The following is a 20,402-nucleotide window of genomic DNA, read 5'->3' as shown; positions in this document are numbered from 1 at the left end:
ATTCGGTTAAATAGTTTCTATGAAGAAAAAAAAATTAAACTGTGTTTAACAAAACAACTTTTAAACATGTTTAAGCTTTGGTGTGAATGGGGCATAAGAGTTTATTTGCCAATAAATTAAAATGCATCAATCTTAAAAAAAAAACAAAAAAAAAACGTACTCCGTCTGTCTAAATTATCATATTGCGAAATGTCGTTTACTTTCGCTGGTTTATATAACGCCATGTCCTCGAGTCATCAAACATCAAAGACATTCGGACAAACTTGTGAGAAAAATTGGGCTTTCATAACAGGAATCCTCTTTTAGTTTAGGAGCAGGCATTTGGTTTTAAAGTTTAAGATAGTTTGTTTACTCTTTAGTAGTAAAAACATCTTTTGTAGGAGATGAACTTTGTTCGTTTCATCTCCTACCTCACACCACGATGAACAATAAACACATATTTGTTGCCATTCGATGTAACACAGGAATGCAAAGAAAAAATTTACCAAAATATGTTTGCGTTGTTCGTAAAATTACTGATTTTGTGGCTTCAAAGACAGTCAAAACGTTTTCATTAATAATGAATGTTAAGGACACTAGCCAGAAGGCTCACTTTCATTTAACTGATTGTTGATTAGTTTAATAAGGAGCCCAATTTCAGAATGATCCTAGATACGAACATACTTACAATGCCATTTGTTTGTTTTATATTTCTATTGGTTTTGTAATCGGACATTTCAGCGTCACCACGCGCATATAAAAGCGAGTTTAGCGTCCCTGTAATCAGCTCTTCGTAAGTTTTTGAGTAGTCTTGGTGAGCTTTCGTCTTCTCGTTTCTTAAACCATTGGCACATGCGGGACCAACATGTAAGTACCTTTGTAACTGTGTTTTTAAATTTCGTTTTCCAGCATTAGGCGAAAGTATAGCAGATATTTTGTTGTATTGCCGTATTTTCAATTGATTCGAAAAATTCCAAAATTATATCAGATACAAGTGAACGCCTACCATGTTGATAAGAAAGATGGGCTACTAACCAGCCACCAACTTTCTTGTAATTTTTGTACCGAAACTTTTGTACTTTAACGTAGTTTTCATTGGTTTATTTGTATTGTTCATTGTCATTTTAATTTCGTTATTGACGTCAAGGCTCAGTTTTTTTTACATGCGATTTTTGATTATGCATTTCGCAACATTTCATTAGATTGATAGAACTTCGTTGTAACATTGTTTTGGTTTACGATTGTGAGATTGATTGATTGATTGTGAGATTGATTGATTGTGAGATTGATTGTGATTTTGATCGTTGATTGTTGTTCGTGGTCGATTACTTGCAAGATTAAAGATTCGTGTGAGCGGTCAACTTCGGTCTGTTATTCTGCAATCTCGATCTGCAAAATAGCCCTCAAACACCTTGTTCACCGCGTCTTGGAGCGACACCCCTTGGAATTTTATGATTTAGATTTTTTGGTCGCCGCAAGCGCTACAAAGAACTTAGAGTGTTTTTGATCGATCTAAAGCCTTTGCCACAAAATAAATTTTAAATAATTTCCTTCTAGGATTCAGTTGTATTATTGGCTGACTTTTGATCCCAGAAAAATAAAAAAGAAAAGCGTTTTATATGAATCAATTTGGAATTTTTGGCCTATTCATGAGTGTATTAGCTCTTAAAGCAATCATAAAATTTAAACTGTAAACCTCAATTATTGACATCATCTTATTGTTAAATCGCTTTAGATTTTCATTTTAAAACACCAAGTACCTAATTGGGAAATTTCATCGCTCTAACGGCTGAAAAAATTCCAAAGTATGCTGAAATAATAAATATTTATTTTTAATCCTTTTCGTTCAAAAATACAAAGTTTAGTAGCTTGATCAAGTAAAAAATGCAAAATAAAAAGTTTGTTCTTCTGGCCACAACAGTTTGCCATTAAAATAAAAAAATTGCTTCAAAAATGTACTTTGAAATCGTAGATATTTTAACGGTGCTTTTCAATCTTTAGTCCTGTGTTACACTCGAACATCGGTTGCCCTAGAGATCTTTTTCTCCAAAGTAATAACAAAAAAAAACATCACAGCAAGACATAGGCTCAAAATAATTGGATTTGAAAATATAAAAAGCTGAAAAAACCGATCGATTCAATTTCGACGATAAATATTTATTTACCCGTATGTGACTTGCCATGATGCTTTTGGTATATAAGTAGTAAACATTATCTCGTGCAAAAAAAACTTAAGTCCAAACCATTTCAATAAATCTGATTTGCCAGAGTTTATCTTTCACGAGACGAAAGTGCAATTAGCGTTTGGTTTAACACTTTTTTCGCACGAGATACTGTTTGAATGATTTTTGGCGGAAAAATTTTATGTAACTTTCTTGTTTGATTCTTGCTCGAAGTATTTTCAAAGGTATCCACCAGTCAGTCAGTCTGTAATAAAAATATGAGTTACTTCATTAACGTATGGAATCTATAAATTCAGGAGTCCATTATGAGCTCCTGCTAAATCTTAATTTTTTTTATTTTTATTTTTTTGCTATACGGTCAAGTGTAGAAACACTAATTTTAAAATCATTTGACGATGTTAACCCTTAATCCACTAAGAGGTACTGGCTTTTAATCTCTCCACACAGTATCTGCCTTTAAATGAATGTATAGGTGATAAGAATAAAGGAAATGATCACCAATTCAAGATGCTCCTGATTGTCAAACAAATTCTCTTTGTCAGCACCTTAGGAGATGTAGATAGAATAGTGTGGAGAATATTAACACCAATGTCAGGGCGTAACGGGTTGAGCGAGTGAAAATCATTATTTCAATCCTGAGGTTTTAAGTAACAAATGTAAACGCAACTTTGATTTATCGATAAATCAGTTCGATTTGATGGCTAATAAATACTTGAATAAATTGGATGAATTTGATGTTGGTTTTGTTTAAGTCGTATTTCAATTCCTGTTGTTGTCCAAATGAACTTAAATTAAAGCTTAGCTCTTGTTCTTTTTGCGTCTAAACTAAACTGTTTAATTTTGAGCTTGCAAATAATATTTTTTTAGTCAAGCCAAAATCAAACAATTCACCATGTGCCCACCAACGATTCTTCTAAGATCATGACTGAATGATTGGCATTATTAAACATTATCGTTCTTTTGCGCGAGAAAATGCTTCGTTTTTCATATTTTTAAAAGGAAAAACCAGAAAAGCTAAAAAATTTAAACATGCTTTTAAGCTTCTGTTCGCCCCACTTGGTAAAAAATTAAATGAAAATGTAAATGAATAGAAACCTGAGTGATGCTTTTTAACCACGAAAAGCTGTTAAACATTCCTGCGACAAAGTGCATTTGAGATTATTTTTACAAAGAGTTCTTTGAATCTTTGGTGTTCTTTGACATGTATGAGCCAAGAAGTATTAATTGGCGGAAGTGGTCTCTATAATTTACTGCTCTGACGAATTCCATCCGTTTTCAGTATGCATCTTTGAATTGACAGTTCAAACTTAGATTGAGGTAAAAGGAAACTACAATAGAGCGCTTCATTGAGGGTCATAAAACCAAAACCAAAATAATCACAACATTCAATAAGAATATATTTCCTTTAAGGGCCGATGAGAAGTAAAAACAACCAAACCATCTACAGCGCGGGAAAACGCGGGCGATCAAGTCGTGATTGGTTTCAGTTTTGCATTTGATTGGTTGAGAAAGTTGCACGAGTATCCTGGACCAATTACAGAACAAAATAAAGCAGAACCAACCAGTTTTGTAGACCAACTTTGGTAGAGCAAAGCATTCCAGCTGAAGGGCTCAATTCAACAAATGAAGTTTTAAATCTTTTGGAGATGAATGCGGGATGCAATTTTTAGGGCAATATCTCTTATTGGAGCATGATCTTTCAATTTGGTTTCAGCCTTACGAGCTGTAGAGTAGATCACTTAAAAAATAGGCCCTAAGATTTCATTGATTAATGAAAGTAAGCTGACGTTTTATCAAATAACAAAAAAGAATTATGAAAAAGCGACCAGCACAGTGACTTGGCTCTTAGCCACTGTCAGGCTCTGAGATTTAATTGAATTTTGATGTTAAAAATCTTGAAGAAAAGTATCAGACATTAAACATATCGAAATCAAAAGGCGAATTTTTTTCAAACGTTTGAAAAAAAATCACCTTTCGAAGTATACTTATTTTTTTCCAACCTAAATTAATGGCAAAGTTATTTGAGAAATGAACTGTATCCTTTATAACCAAACAAACCGCAAAAAATTCGAATTTTGTGTGAAACTCTGGTTCAAAATTCTCATGTCATTAACTTTAACGGAGATAAGCAAAAAATCAAATGAAACCGTTAGAAAAAAAAACAGTTTTTTGGAGCGCACCATCAAGAGACAAGATATTTATCAATAAGGCCTCAAGGCTTTTTTGTGCATCAGAAGTAATAATCCAAAGAAATTGTTAGAAATTCAAAAGTATCAGAGTTCTGGAAAGAAAATCGAGTTATGAAAATTTTGCAGCATATTGAATTTTATTTCACTTTAAAGAGCAGACATTTGATCATTGGGCTCCAAAGTTTTTGTGAAAAAGTTAAAAATTTGCTTGAAAGAAGATACCGGACCATAATACTTATCAGAGATTTATCAATATATATCTTCAGACTTACACTAGAGCATTAAATTCATCAGATATCCAGAGATATTTTTAGAGAAAATACAAGAAATATAAAGTTTCATCCTCAGAAACTAAGAACCATGCAATATACTCATTTTGTGGTAAAAGAATCAGCAAGAAACGGGAATTCTTAGCTAGTTCTGCTTTTAAAGGAGTACTTCACAGATCATACCGTTGCTATGGTAACTTGACAAGTCAGACAGATGGCTACGACATGCTCGCTAAGAAATAGAAAAGTATTTGACAGCAGTGATTTTTCCTTGACGCAAGCAGTTTAATTGTAATAATCCATTAAATCATCGGTGTTGTAAACTACTGAAAAAACAGTCTAATCAAAGAGAGAGGACATATTTTAATTTGGTTAATTTTATGTAACACGTCCTAGCTAAATTTAAGTCCAGGTGGCTATTGCAGATCAGACTAACAATCTTACACCCCATTCATCATGGTACAAAGCTAAAACGCATGTGACGATAGGGTTTTGCGGACTACAGCTGGACTTCCGCGGAAAACGTACAAACTGGGGGAATTAACTCGGTAGAGACCACTCGGCTAGCGAGAACGGAAACTCGTCACGATTTCCTGGCACACGGAGATCTATTTCGAGTGAGCTTGTACGGACGTCAAGGAAGAGACAGTGTTTTTGGTTCCACAGTAGACTTTTATTCTAGGTCAGGTCAACAAGCGACATGACCTCTAGCGTACTCAAGTTTGTAATCATCAAAGCTGTACAAGGTACTTGCTTAAGAACAAACTGGTGTGAGGTGTTACTGTTACACAAATCGCAACATTTGAATAAGGACACAAAGGAGCGGAAAAGTCTCTTTTAAGTTAAACGAAAACTACCTAGATATTCCATCTGTTTCTACGACGGAAAGAATTTCAAAATTCAAATGACGGATGCAATAAACTCGAGGCCATTAAAAATAGGAAACTTAGGTGTGAATTCACAGCTGTGGTATAGAAAATAATACTTATCTTAATTGCAACAGAGCAGCTTAGGAAAGAAAAACGGAAAAGCAATTTAAAGTCTCTGCTTATCTAGGCAAAGTTGGTGTGGAAACTATCGTATGAAAAGAAATTAACGTTACGAGTATAAACTCAGCTGCTAACTACCATGAAAACCAATTTTTCCAGGAAGACCATTAACACTTATATTTACCTAAAAAACCATGTAATAAATAACAAAAGTGCCGACATGCAGGTGCATATTGAGAGCGAGTAACAAGCAAAATCTTTTCTAAAAGCTACTGTGGTTTTTATACATTTTTTGATTTACTAAAAATAAAATTGAAATGGTTAAATGTGAAAGTTTACGAATAAATATGTTCCGAATAACAACCACAAGGAAAAATCAGTAAATTTTCCCGTAACACACGTTTTAAAGTTGTTTTGTTTTACTACTTAAATCCGTGCATTGAAATTCAATTTTTTAAGTTCTCTGTTCCTGATTTTCACTCAGTTAAACCCGGTTTAACTAAACACGTTTTTTGCTGGTGTGAATGGGATATTAGTTGATTAGTTACAAAACGTAATAACCAACCTTATCGACGGTTGTCCTTCTTTTTCTCTTCCATTGCATTCTTGATTTCACGATGTCCTCAGCCCGTGCTTGAAGCAGTCTTAGAGAAAAAAAAAGGAGACATCTTGTTGAAGAACATTTTGAGCAAACATATTTGATTTTAACGATCTTTGTTGACCGGAGAAACATAGACAAATTACACGGAAAGTAAAAACAGAAATACATAAACAGTATGAAATTATTATTGAAACGTAAAGAGAGAAACGTATGAAGATGTTTGCCATGCAGCAACAGAAACGAACTTCCCGCTTCTGTCCCTAAAGATTAGTCATTCATCAACAACTCTCAAGGTAGTTCCCAGAGGGATTTTGTGCTACACTATACTGTGTGCAAAACTCCTTTCCACTCCTTTATAACTGACTCGACCCTTGTAGTTTATTCTGTTCAAGCACCAACGTGAAACAACGATACTGTGTTTACAAAAATATGTGTCATTGGTCGGTTAATTACCTTGATATAAGTCAAAACTGACTGACGTCCATCTTTCGAATTGTCAATGTCGAATTTTAGCCATACGAGTCAGCACGCTCCGAGAAATACACGACGTTGACACAACAGTTCATATCCAAACTTAAGATGTTGAAATGCCGTATTTCCTGGCCTCAGAGTAGCGGGAAACGACGCAGAAAATTCTTGTAGTTCGAAAGCTCTTTCCACGTGCAAGAATGGTTGCAAATATGAATATTCATTGAAAAAAAAGATATTTGAATTTTAAATTACCTCTGAGGACCGAAAGCATCGGTTGTACAGCTTTAAGCTGATTTTAAATGTAATTAACTTCAATAGAAGGGAAATATCGTTGTAATCATTTCAAAGTTAAAAAAATATTACCCTAAAAGTTGATTTGACCTTTCTAAATTTCTCCATCAGCCGTAAAGACGTTAAAATTGCCGACGAATCACTTTGTCACTTTCCGTGTTATAAAGTGTTATAAAGACACTCATATCATTATAACGTCTGTAACAAATATCCATCAGGCTTATTTGCCCGCCAGCGAGTACCTCTGGGAGTGTTTGGAAAGGAATGAGGAAAAAAACAAACGAAATTTTTTAAACACTTTTTATTTGAAGTAAATATCGTGTACACCGGGCTAGGAGATGTGTAAGGGACCTGTCATTGTTTATCGGGGTGTGAGGGGGGAGGGAAGGGGGGCCGGAAAATTTTGGGGAGATTACATGGTTTTCAGGGGGGACAGAAGGGGGATTAGTTCTCGCCAACAAAGTATAAGGGAGGGGACTACAGAAAGTTGACCGCCAATTCACGGCCAGTGGGGGACGGGGGGTCGTAGAAATATTACAGAGCCTTTTCCCTCCCGTCCCGGTCAACATTCAGCAGTAAATGGTTTCGTGCTTTTCATCGCCCAGAAGTGTCTCTTAAAAACTATATTCTTGTCGAAAACAACTTTAGCGAAAAAAAAAACTGACATATCAAACATTTTAAAGCGAGTAATTTTTCACCTGATTGTCAAGAATTTTTAATCGCATTCAAACATCAACGATGTATTTAAACATTGTCATCAACCGGCCCGATATTTGCCGAAGATTGCCGAGTATGAAGCGAATTATGCCGGATGGTATTCGATGGCCATCCAGATACAATCAGTATCAGAGTAGTACTGGTGCCAACCGTAGAAGATATCGCCGTTGTCCTTGACGCCAGCAAAAGGATTATGGGTAAATCCAGGTGCCATAAGTACATCTTCATAAATGCTTTTGAAGTCATTGGAGCGGAATTTCTGCATTCTACCTGTGCCATATATCTGGGTGTGGACCTAAAAACGCAAATACAATCGTTGACTTGTCTTGTTTACCTCTGTACACTGAGAGTTTGTTCAAGTAAGTAAGTGTTTACCTTTGAAGAAACTAATTAATTTTTTATATTATCTGAACTATCCACATCTGCTATGCCTGCTATTGGAACACTTACTTGAAATGCCTTATGTGATTCTTGTCATTTTTACTAAGATTAAGTTGCATTCAATAAGGGAGTATTCAAAATCAGCCACGCCCAGTAATAAGAATGGGGTGGGGGGGGGGAGGGGGGAGTGGAGAGGGAAAGAAATCCACTATTTGTAAATACCTCTAGCATTTCTGGGTCAGTGTGTACGTTGTGAATCCCGCAGTTGGTTTTAGCCGGGCAGAACCACACATTCACTTTAATGTTAAACTTTTTCACAGTGTTACCAGTTGAGCCTGTCTTTATGGTCCCGGTTGCCGAGTATGGATCAAATCCAACGGACCCAACATCAAACTGTGGGGATTTGTATAACGGAACTTCCTTCGGGTAATTTGGAACCTGTGCTGTCAGCTGACACCAGCCGTCTTCCAGAACACAGCCACCGATGTTGATATCGTCTAGGACCTCGATGAGCACGAGGGACTCGGCACTAATAACTTTCACACCTACGCAAAAGATTGATGTGTGAAATACCTGCGACTGATCAACTCTGGGATTTATCTACTTCAAAGCTATTTTACTTAGTAGTATCTAGTACATTTCTCTTTGGCAATCATTACATTTGCCCTCTGAACTTGAGGACTATCACATCTGTGCTGAGAGACTGATGGACAACCTGAGTACTGCACAAGGCAAAATGGAGCTCTTTATCTCATTTTTATAACAAATTACTGGCTTGCACTTTTCATTTCTCTGAAATATAAATATAAATATATATATATATATATATATATATATATATATATACGAAATGCATCCACGAAATGCAGAAAGTGCTAACATTGACTCAAGAGGAATGTTTACAGACCAAAGAACGTGAACCAACAGATCGAATTCCTCTGGTTACTACATTCAACCCCCATACCACATTTATTGCAGAAATTGCTAAACGAAATTGGAACTTTCTCAAATCAAAAGAAAGATTATCATTCATCTTCAACAAGCCACCTTTAGTAGCCTACCGACGACCGAAAAGTCTACGAGACAGACTTGTTCGTTCAAGATTTGTAAATGAAACACCTCAGAATTTGATACCAAAGGGATGTAGAGCATGTGAAAGAACGAAGTGTAGTTGGTGTAAAAAGATCAACCAGACCACAACTTTCACCAGTCCCAATAACAACAAGACCTATACCATATTTCATACAGTGGACTGCCAATCGTCATGGATCATTTACACAATCGAGTGCAACATTTGCAAACTTCAAGACATTGGCAAAAGCGAAACTGCATTTAACCTACGGTTAAACAATCACAGAAACCATATTAAAAAGGGAGTGAGTAGCTGCGAACTCACGGAACACTTTTTACATAACAAACGAACTCACGACTTTAACAATAATGTTACCATAACCATTATAGAGCAAATCCGAAAAGATCATTTAGAGACTGACAAAAAGAAAGAAGTCCTTAGAGAAAGAGAGATTTTTTGGCAAAGAACATTAAACTCCTTTCAGCCATATGGACTAAACAAAAGAACTGGATAAAGCTTTTACGCGAAAACCTTTATAAAGTTTTAGGTACATAAATTGTTTATAACATACGTTATAAAGGTTTTAAAACTGTTAACCAATTAGAAACACTAATTGTTTACGAGAGATTTTACTCAGCATTTAATTAAGCAACATGCACTGTACTACGTCACACAAGTAACCAATTACGACTCTGTAACAATTACATGTTAAGGCCCCTGAGGAAGGCAAATGCCGAAACGCGTCGGGTCTTGAATAAAGCGTCGAAAACGGAAGCACATTCTCCATTGTGCAAATTATATATATATATATATATATATATATATGGGGGTAGAGTCTACCTTGGCATAAAGTGCTCAATGCTGTGGTAACAGAGCTGAGGATATTTAAGTGAAAGAATCAAAGAGGACGCATCGATTCTCTGTGACTCCGAGTTTCGCGCCTAAGCGCTCGTCAGACAGAAAGTTCTGTCTGACGAGCGCTTAGGCGCGAATCTCAGAGTCACAGAGAATCGATGCGTCCTCTTTCATTCTTTAACTTATGTAAAAAAAAAAAAGAAATATATATATATATATATATATATATATTATTTTTTCAGTATTTTTTCCTATTTCTTTTTACTCACTTAGTTTTATATAGTAATTAGAGCAGATTCACATCAGCATTCGCTGCTATCTTCTACCAACCACCTTTACCAAATAAAGGATGAATGTTTTTATCTTTGTATGTATGTAGTATGTATGTATGTATTTACATAATGCAAGACCAAAAAGTCCTTCAAATAGGTATTTGAGCTTGATTGATCGACTGGAACAACACTTAAACAAGGCTAATCTGGTAGCTTAGGGATAAATCTGTTCATAAAAAATTGTTTACACGGAATGCAAGAAAAATAAAAGTTTAAGAGATACAACGACTTTTTTTAAGGTGAACGTTCGTTTCCACGTTCATGCTAAGGATAACCTGATAATTTTAATTATCGCTAGAATGTATTTATAGATGTCGTGTCGTTCTTGCGTTCTGACACCTTTCTTTAAGGCTCTTGTCACAGTTGAGCAGTTTTAGCTCTTTCTGCACGAATTTTCAATTCAAACTGAGATGTGTAGCATTTGTAACATAATGTAAACGTATAATCTATGGCGATAACTGGTAGCATGTACGTTCATTTTCTTGCACAACTGAATGAACTCGCAGACGCAATACGAACGCGTTTTGCGATCTTCAGTCCGCCCGAAATAAATTTATAAGCTCAGACATTTTCCTGAAACGCTTTATTCTATAGAGCCCATTTTTTCGGCAATAATTCAAAAGAAACCTTTTAACCAAATTATCATGAAAAGGCCCAAAACAGCGATGAAATTGCGAGGCTGACATCACGACAAATGGAAACAAGGGGCGGTTCCCTGTATTCAGATGAAACGTTTTCAAAGGGTATAATGAAACAATGAAAATTCTCTTGGAAAAGGCGAAAAATAGCTAATGCTTCTTATGCATGTTATTTCGAATAAATCCAAGAAACTTGTTGTGTTACCTGCCAAAATTGTGGATTAACGCTGAACCTTCGTTTTCGCGTTTGTACCGGAGATCGCCAGATTAATTCTCATAACTAATAATTCTTATTTATAACTCTCACCAAGGCTCTTGTCACAGTTGAGTAGTTTTAACCCATTCTTTACGAATTTCCAATTTAAACTGAGATGTGTAGCATTTGGTATAGGCACAAGTGTAATGTAAATGTATAATCTACGGCCCTAGCTGATAGCATGCACGTTGATTTTGTTGCACAACTGAAGAACTCGCTGACGCAAGTGAACGCGTTTGCGATCTTCAGTACGCCTGAAATCAATTTATAAGTTCAGACATTTTCCTGAAAGTTTTATTCTATAGAGCCCATTTTTTTGCCAATACTTCAAAGGAAACCTTTTAACCAACGTATTATGAAAAGGACCAAAACAGCGATGAAATTGCAAGGCTGACATCATGACAAATGGAAACAAGGGGCGGTTCCCTGTATTCAGATGCGACGTTTTCAAAGAGTATTATGCAAAGATGAAATTATTTTGGAAAAGGCGAAAAATAGCTAGTGCTTCTCATGTATGCTACCTCCAATAAATCCAAGAAAACTTGTGGTGTTACCTTCCAAAACTGTGGATTTTCTCGGCTGCAAAACTTTGCGAGGTTCCGGCCCCGAGACAGTTGCATCTGTGTTGGAAATGTTGACCACAATGGTTCTTTTCTTCAGTTCGTAATCTTTCACATCAGTAAGCCACTTAGACTTAAGGAACTTGGAAAATTTCAAATCCGTTTTTGACTTGTACACCATTTTTCGTAATTTAAAAGGCTTTTGGTAATGGAGTCCTTTCTTGAAAGAAAGTTAAGCCACTGGCGTGATGCTATACAATCAAGTGCCCTTGTGAAGTAAAAGAAATGATTAGAGGTAAATGTCATGCAAATTTGCCTGGGTAACCAATATTTAAGCAAAGAATTCGTAATCTTTTACCTCAGTCAGTCACTTGGACTAGAGAAACTTTGAAAATTTGCAAATTCGTTTTCTACTTGTATGTAATTTTTCGTAATAACGTCAGAAGGCTTTTGGTAATTGCGTCCTTTCTTAAAAGAAAGCGGCTGGCGAAGTGAAGTGGAAAAAATAATTAGGTGTGAGTGTTATGCAAATTTGCATGGGCAGCCTGAAATATCCAGCAGTAGTCTCGACTATTTTGAGAAAAAAAAAAGGCTTGTAACAATATCATTCGTTCAAGCTTACTTCTCAAGCGAGACTTCAAAAGAAACCGAGCCTCGTTCGTGACCTTGCATCCTAATTTTTGTTAAATTTCTAACCATCTATCTTGGCCTGATAGGAGCAAATAAAGGAAAATTCGACATAAATGAGGCAGTTTCCATATTTTTAAGTCTTTGAGCTAGATAAGTTAGACACTCACGACACAAACTTGTAGGAGGAGCGCCAGTGAAGAAGCGAATTAAACCGTTCAACTGCTTCCATCAGTTGTGCACGACCACATTATTACGATCAAATGCTAAAGCGTAATAACCGCATCAAACTTTTGACGTAATTCACGAGACTTCGAACTGTTTAGGTCCACTGCATGTATTGTATTTTGAAAAGCATAGGAAAAGATATATTGAACTGAATGATACACAAAATGAAAAGAAATTTAACAAAGCTGAACTATCTATTTATGTCCCAACGGGCTCGTTTTAGAGATGATTTATTACGTTGCTAAAAATTCCAACAAAAAAATTCCGTTTTCGCAGGACTATAAGGCTGCTCACGGAGTTATAAAGCAATTAATTCGTTTTTCAAGAGTCTTGACAGAAAAAAAAGGTGTTACCACACGTTTACGTCAATGCCAATTGTTCTGGGATCACTAGCTTAACGAAAAGAAAAAAAACAAACACAACTATGTCTGATAATTGACATCCAACATTTCACATTTTTCAGAACCGAAGCACGAAAAAGCATTAAAATTCGACGTGTGAAATTCGTGCATCCCTCATGATCTATCAGACCGCTGTTTGTTGTGAACAAAGGATGAACAGTTCTTCAAATGCTACTTACGTTGCTTTGGTCACCCATACAAAATGAACCAATCACGTGATAGGAAATAGCTTAAGCGGAATTTGTTACTCGTTCCCGTTAGTACGATTGGTCAGTTTCGTATAAATAGTTGTTTAACAATGACACTCCCTCTCGGCTTTCCACTTATTCAAGTGCATCTACTCTGGGGATCAGGTTTAATAGAGGTAAGTCATCCGTCTATCGTCTAAAGGAATTAGTTGGTACATTTTCGGCCAAAAACTACATCCCCTGGAAAGACTCCAGAACAGAAACCGCTCATGAAATTGAAGCTGCTCTGCCACACATTAGCTCTGTATTCGTAGCTGCACATTTGCATGCAGTGTTAGTGTAGAACATGCAACTTCAGGCTCGGAATAATTAATGACCGAACACGAACAATCGTTTCTTTTTGTGGAGAACGTAAATTCGGTTGAAATATGCAGTGAAAACAGGATGCATTAGTGTTCTTTTTTGAAACAGTCTACAGACATTCGTTATTAACAATCAGTACCTAATAACTGACTGAAAAAAAATTGCATTTGTTATCATTGATAGCAAATTGATTGAATCGGAGCGTGACTCTCTCTTTAAAAGGAGGTCGAAATTCTATGTTTGTGCTTTGTTGAAACAATCAATGAAGGAAAGGTAGTTATTTGTCGATCTGAGCACGAACACCGACCAAATCCTTTGCTTGTTCTGAAGTAGCTAGATAATTGAACAACCACAGGATATCTGAAGGTAAACCACAGGACACTCGATCAAGTCCTTCTTATATTGTCTAAGAAAGTTATGCAATAGTGGTCATTAATCAACCTCACAAAGCAAAGACAGATTCTGCCCCGAATCACAAATCTGTCGAATCTGAGCGTTTTTTATTTCTCGTTTATCTTTAACTCCCACGATCTGATTGTTAATTCTCCCCTCTCGCTGCTTCACATTTTCCTATAAATTAGTTACGAGAATTTGGTGTTAAACAAGATAACAACTTAAACCTGATAAGTTTGAATATTCTCATTACTTGTTTGCTGGATAATGTATGGATATTATAGGGAGAAGTTACATGTTAATCACTACGTGGAATTAAAAGGTTAATGAAACTTCCTTGGTGACTACATCGCTGAGCTCTTCAGATGTCAGCTTTTCGAATTCCCGAAAATTGAAAATGATCATAATGATCATTTTAACAAAACTAAGGATAATTCTTGCTCAAAACAAAGTACTTGACTCCCTTTTTTTGCAGATCAACCACAACTTATTTCTGCTTCAAAGATGGCAAATTACCGTTACGTTCCTCCGGACGAGTTTACTCCAGAGTCTCGGATGAACTGGATTCATTTGGGCAGAGTAACGAAGTGGATTCAAGAAGAAGAAGGAGTGGTAGATAAATTCACCCTCTTCCTTGAAGGCGATCTTAAAGTTTACATTTATTTCCTTTCCCACGCCATGTTTCGGGTGCGGTTCAACCCTGACCCCAAAGCTCCGTATGTGAAGACTCGCTCTCCAGCCACTGAGGTGGAAAGGATCGAGGCCTCCGACATCAAAATCAAGGAACAAGGTGGATTTCTAAAGATTGGCACTGACAAGATCGAGATCCATGTCAATTTGAAGAAATACGCCCTGTCCGTGTACCGCGGTGGCCAGTTGATTCACGGCGATCCGAGTGACTACAACCTGGTCTATGTGAAGCGTGATGACGGTGGTGAGGCTACCGCTCAATTCAAGATAGCGCCGACCAATGCTCAATATTTGGGATTTGGAGAGAAGGCAGGTGCAACGCTTGACAAGAGACGTGTTCCCAAACAGCATTTCTATGGCCAATACGCAGGGGAAAACGAGAAGATCGGAGCTGCCATGACATTTTTCAACTATGACAACTTCGGCTACACTGCACCAGATCTAACACCCGATGGTGAGGTACAGGGGCCATTAAATCCTAATTCTCCATTATATCAGTCTTCACCGTTCTTCATTGAGCACAATCCAGAACCCATCGGAGCATTCGCCGGTCCTTCGTACGCCAACGGAATCCTGATCGATAATACTTCGCAGACATTCGTGAATTTTCGCCAGGGAGATCAGTACTACTTCGGAGCATTGCACGGGGAGCTTGATTACTACTTCTTTGCTGGTAAGCACGTGGCTGAAGTACTGAACGAGTTCACCCAGCTGACCGGGCGCACTCAGCCGAAGCCAAAGTACGTATTTGGCTACCACCAAGGAGGGTATGGCCCCAACTACAACACCAAGTGGAAGCTACTGGAAGTGGCGCTCAAGTACCGTCAGTGGAAGATTCCAATTGACGGGCTCCATGTGGATGTGGATTTGCAGGACAACTACCGCACTTTCACGCACAGCAAAAAGAAGTTTCCTGATCCTAAAGAGATGTTTGATGCCTTGCACGATTGGGGGTACAAATGCAGCACAAACATCACACCCATCGTGAGCTGCAACACAGATGAAAATGGCGAGTACAGTCCGTACAAAGCCCTGGACACTGGAAAAGCCGGCGGCATCTTTGTGATGAACACAAGGGAAGATGGCAGTGGCACCCATGATGAATACATCGGTAACGTCAACTATGGGCGCGGTCATCTGACCTGGGGACACTACCCTGATCTGGGACGGCTGGATGCACAGAAATGGTGGGGCGAGCAGTACCGTGATCTGTTAGACTGGGGATTGGACTTCGTGTGGCAAGACATGACCACTCCAGCGATGAAAGCGAGTGTTCATCAGCCTGACTGTCCCCTGCTGTCATTTCCTATGGATATAATGATCAGTGACAACGAGGAAACCAGGTTTGTTATTAGTCTAGTAACCAGGTCACTTACAGCCGGAAGGAAAGGAAAGATCTTGGCAAAAGAAATCAGTCCGCTACATTCAAGGATTTTTTTTGTCAAGGTCGGTGTTGTGACAGCAGTGGGGCCAAACCGCCATGCGCTGAACTTGAATCGTTTGCCTTAAACTAAAATTCTTCGCTGGGCTTTGATAGAAGGCAGCTAAAAGCAGGGATTTACGAGTTATTTCTGTTTACTTGGAGTACTTGTTTCTTTGTTTGTTTTCATAGGTCCAAGGATATTGTATGTTAAGACTTGATAACGGTTTTTCCTCTCCTAGGTACTCCAAAGTAAGCACCCATCATGACAAGAAACCATTCGCCAAAATCCGTTGTCTGTACAACTACAATCTCTGCAAAGCCACTTACCAAGGACTGCAGCGTCTCCGACCAACCAAACGCCACTTCATCATCGCTCGTGGTGGCTTTGTCGGCGTCCATCGCTATGCTGGTCTGTGGACTGGGGATAGTACATCAAACTGGGAATTCATACAGATGAACATTCCATTGGTGCTTGGCATCGGCCTATCTGCGCAGCCGGTCTCCGGCTGTGACATTGGGGGCTTCTGTGCAGCATGGCAAGGCCAGATTGTGGATTCCGAGATGCTGACGCGCTGGACCATAATGGGAGCGTTTCTTCCTTGGTTTCGAAACCACTATGATAACTATTACAAGCCATACCAAGAGCCGTACTGCTATGAAGAACCAGTCCCCACAATCTGCCGAAAGTACATTGAGTTGAGGTACAAACTTATTCAGTACATCTACGATGCTATGTATGAGAACACGAAGACAGGTAAACCCATCTGCCGGCCCCTGTTCATGGATGAGTACAAACCGGGAGAATTCTATAACGATGCACGCGCAGATGACCCGCACGGGTGGGGATATAACGGTTACACGGCCAACCGATTGGATGATCAGTTCTTCTTGGGTAAAGATATGATGGTGGCACCCATTGTCAATCCAGGTTTGTTTACTTTTTAAAAGGCCATGTTTATGTTCCACGCTGTAGACCTTATCTGGTACTCAGGCCTCACACAGAAACCCTGTTCATAACCTTGTTGCAAAAATAGTGAAATTCCCTTAATAAAAATGGCCAGTACTTTCCCAAAATGCTCTGCACTTTTAGAGTGCCCTCCGAGTACTTTTCTAATACAATGCATCTAAGTACATAGCAACTGTACACCACTTAGAGGAAAAGCCGTTCTCAATTGTTATTGTATCAAAAGGTCAAACGAGCCGTGCTGTCTACCTCCCCGCTGGGGGTCAGTGGTACCGTTTTACAGATGACAAGTATCCACTGGAGGATCCCGTCAATGGTGGGGTGGAGTTCGATTTCTACGCCCCTTGGGACGACCCTGCTAGAGATAACTGTGCCATTTACATCCGAGAAGGCGCCATTATACCCAAGCGTGAGGTTGAGCAGTACATTGGTGAGCTGTATCGTCACGGCAAGGTGAATCCCATCACGTTTAGTATCTATCCTGGCCGAGACAGCAGCTACAAGTTGTATTTAGACGATGACGGTGTGAGTAACAAGGCAGAGACCGCTGGCGAGTATAGACTGACTGAAATCAGTCATCAAGGTAAGGCCGCATGTAAAACGTCATATGATTGACTCGTATTGCCTAAACATCAACTCTCTTAGAGTATTATGTTGCCTGCACCAAGGAATTCAGTGGTCAAGCGAGTGCATACTGTGCCAACGTTGTAATGTCGGAGGCATGCATTCAGGCAGTCAGAATCAAGTTGTCTCGCACGAGTTATGAACAACTCAACAAGCCAGTAATTCACGATGTTATAAAAGAGTATAACTTTGTATTGCCAAAGCTCAACACAGAATAGCAAATCAACAGGATACCCGTACTTGAATAAGCTTTATGTTCGAAAACTTTCGAGTTCTCCCTTCCTCTACTTTCTTTTAACAAAATTCCTCTGAAAGTTTCAATCTTCTTTCGCCTGTCTTGTGAGACAGTGTTGTTTCTTGTGTTTTTTTTTTTAATTTTACGCGGGAAAGTGGCGAGCGGCCGTCTAAAATTGATCCTCTCGTGCATGCACAACGTTCGGACAGCTGTGTTACACTGGGACAACCAAATGAACAAGGAAAGGAACGGTGAAAGGAAGCGTCGACAGAACTTTTTATCTTTTTCTTTTTCAATCATTATTTAACTCTTTCTTTTTCGAAAACCAGGAATTGCAGGAGGTCAGCGGATTCGTATCAAGCGTCTGCACGATAAATTCAAACCACGCGAGACGTACTACTACCTTGGAATGCCGGGAACGATTTGTCCGACCTCCGTCAAGGTTGCTGGGAAAACCTTGCCAAAGAAAGCCGGAAACACGGACGAAGAGACCGCAAAAGCCTTGGTGAACTCCACAGACACACCAGGATCCTTTTACTATAATAATTCATTGAATACAACGTTCATAAAGATCTTCGACACGATGAACGACATCACAGTAGACGTAGTATTCTGAAATTTTTTAGAGAACGGACTGACATTTTCGCGGCTATCGCTCTGTCCTCGCTCGAACTGAACATAAGATATGTTAGTTAGCAGACTGAGCGTGTTCAGTGAAAGTAAATTGTATTTCGTCAGTGGGTATTCAAAACAAAATTTGTGTGGTAATGAAATGAGTATTGTAGTTCATTCATCAGATAGGTACGATGGCAGCCACTATCAAAATAAAGTTATATCTATTCACTGATAACTTTTTTTGTTAATTACAAAAAAATAGAATGCGATGCAGCAACTGTTTTGCCTCCGCAACTGATTAACCTCTAAAATCCCGTAAGTGATATCAAAACACGCAACTTCTTCCTATAATACCCACTCATTATCCGGCAAACAGGAAACAAGAATACTCAAACTTATCTGGTAGAAGTTATTTTGATCTAACACCAAATTCCTATAACTGATTTAAGAGGAAATGTGTAGCAGCTAGAGAGGAGAAATAAAAAAGTCAATGGGTTAATGAAATCCAAAAGACGCAAATGTGTAGAACACAGCGAACAGACTGGTAGTCAAAGCATCAGTCAAACTCAGATGAATTGATGATTTTATTCGAAGTTCATACAAAATTGAAGTAGACCCATGGATTGAATGAAATAAACGGTACAAGTCATGTCAAGCATAAAAAAACCTGAGGTAAGACATGACAGCGTGAATACTCCTTTGTCGTTTCTGTTGCCATAGGGTTGTTATCAGGGATACATTAACAAGAAAAACATGGCAAACCTTTGCAGTTCATCTTCGTTAGAATGTTGTCGCGCCAACACTTTAAGTTCTTCTCTGTTCTGATTGTCCTGGCTCTTTCTTAATTCATTCATTTGCCTGAAAACAATGAATAATTCAGCAATAATCACAAACACAGGCACACACTACGATCATAGCGTAACCGCCTTGCAACAAAATTGCTAGACGAGGCAGAACCATCTAATAACCATAGCCATCCTGTTTCATCCTTTAATCACAAGTATCAAGTGGAAGACAATCGCATTCCTGAGGTTTGAGTTTTGGAACAAAATCCTATAATGTGCCCTTGGTAAAATACGTTTTTAAACACACCATTCTATATCATTAAATTTGGGGTTTTTCTACCATTTTTAAGTTTGGAATCCTTGGGAATCAGAGGATGGATCCTCTCTTACTTAGCGTGTAAATCAGCCAATGATTTCATCTTCTCCTCCTATGAAAGTCGCATCAGCTTCTTCAGTTCCTCTTGTTTCTACGTGAAAAAGGCACGGAAAAAGAAACATTTCGTAAGTGACAGAAGACAAAAATATAGAGAACAAAAAATGGGTAAAAACACTTTAAGATGCTAAAATACACAGAACTAAGACGAGTGGAACATGATAAATTATATTTTCTAATGCATGGTGATTTGATGTGCAAGAGACAAACAGAAAATGTACGAATGAGTAATTTACGAACGATCCGTAACCCTTTGACTCGCTAAGAATTTCTAGCATCTAATTTCTCTATACAATATCACCCCTGAATCACACAATAAGGCCAAAAGAATAGGAAAAATGATCACAAAATAGAAAAGCTCTTGATTGTTAAACAAAGTCTCTTTATAGCACCTTAGCAAATGTAAAGAGGACACTAAGGAGAATGTGCACACAAACATTAGGATGTCAAGGGTTATAACTTGAATGTGCTTGAACTCAGCCTTACAGGAAGAAGTTGCTTTTCGGCGAGCTCCAACTGTTCATTCAGCTGCCTTTTCAGCAGGTCAACCATAGAGTCACGATGTTGGCGTTTAAGGGCATTGATCTGAAAACAAAGCACCCTGAATTACTTTTAGTTTGGCACAGATGGAGCAAAATTTGTTCCATGCC

General features: G+C 38.1%; 2 protein-coding genes and 1 long non-coding RNA gene across 7 annotated transcripts; 1 reads left to right on the top strand and 2 right to left on the bottom strand.

Annotated features, from left to right (window-relative positions):
• Positions 1–508: 508 nt before the first annotated feature.
• Positions 509–18,769, top strand: LOC113683453 (uncharacterized). Of its 2 annotated transcripts, none has more exons than XM_089193405.1 (5): positions 509–846; positions 14,459–16,016; positions 16,336–17,024; positions 17,287–17,643; positions 18,249–18,769. In XM_089193405.1, the coding sequence occupies exons 2-5, from the start codon at positions 14,488–14,490 to the stop codon at positions 18,533–18,535; spliced, it is 2,862 nt and encodes a 953-aa protein (XP_089049531.1). In that variant the 5' UTR covers positions 509–846; positions 14,459–14,487; the 3' UTR covers positions 18,536–18,769. The 2 variants fall into 2 exon arrangements, with proteins under 2 accessions (XP_089049531.1, XP_089049530.1); XM_089193404.1 differs by lacking the exon at positions 509–846 and adding an exon at positions 13,287–13,403.
• On the bottom strand, positions 2,271–6,803 carry LOC149034069 (uncharacterized). Its single transcript, XR_016182823.1, has 3 exons — positions 6,664–6,803; positions 6,175–6,253; positions 2,271–2,406 (listed from the first exon to the last, which is right to left on the bottom strand). It is a non-coding gene; the product is annotated as an uncharacterized LOC149034069 (long non-coding RNA).
• LOC149034068 (uncharacterized) lies at positions 7,663–12,720 on the bottom strand. Of its 4 annotated transcripts, none has more exons than XM_089193412.1 (4): positions 12,581–12,720; positions 11,745–12,051; positions 8,293–8,615; positions 7,663–7,984 (listed from the first exon to the last, which is right to left on the bottom strand). In XM_089193412.1, exons 2-4 carry the CDS (start codon positions 11,962–11,964, stop codon positions 7,775–7,777), a joined length of 753 nt encoding a protein of 250 aa, XP_089049538.1. In that variant the 5' UTR covers positions 11,965–12,051; positions 12,581–12,720; the 3' UTR covers positions 7,663–7,774. The 4 variants fall into 4 exon arrangements, with proteins under 4 accessions (XP_089049538.1, XP_089049540.1, XP_089049541.1 ...); XM_089193414.1 differs by having other exon boundaries at positions 11,778–12,051; XM_089193415.1 differs by lacking the exon at positions 12,581–12,720 and adding an exon at positions 12,142–12,330 and having other exon boundaries at positions 11,778–12,051.
• Positions 18,770–20,402: the final 1,633 nt, after the last annotated feature.

The sequence above is a fragment of the Pocillopora damicornis genome, chromosome 14, assembly GCF_964200805.1.
Source record: "Pocillopora damicornis chromosome 14, jaPocDami1.2, whole genome shotgun sequence".
NCBI classification, from domain to species: domain Eukaryota; kingdom Metazoa; phylum Cnidaria; class Anthozoa; order Scleractinia; family Pocilloporidae; genus Pocillopora; species Pocillopora damicornis.
The sequence above is the reverse complement of the archived record's forward strand: the minus strand, read 5'-3'. Positions and strand labels throughout refer to the sequence as shown.

Coding starts and splice junctions, on each gene's coding strand:
- LOC113683453 (XM_089193405.1), top strand. CDS start 14,488: ATGGCAAATTACCGTTACGTTCCTCCGGACGAGTTTACTCCAGAGTCT. Junction 16,017..16,335: donor AGTGACAACGAGGAAACCAG/GTTTGTTATTAG, acceptor TTCCTCTCCTAG/GTACTCCAAAGTAAGCACCC. Junction 17,644..18,248: donor GACTGAAATCAGTCATCAAG/GTAAGGCCGCAT, acceptor TTCGAAAACCAG/GAATTGCAGGAGGTCAGCGG.
- LOC149034068 (XM_089193412.1), bottom strand. CDS start 11,964: ATGGTGTACAAGTCAAAAACGGATTTGAAATTTTCCAAGTTCCTTAAG. Junction 8,616..11,744: donor TTTTCTTGGATTTATTGGAG/GTAGCATACATG, acceptor TCTTTTGCGTAG/GTGTGAAAGTTATTAGTGCC. Junction 7,985..8,292: donor CTGACCCAGAAATGCTAGAG/GTATTTACAAAT, acceptor TTGCGTTTTTAG/GTCCACACCCAGATATATGG.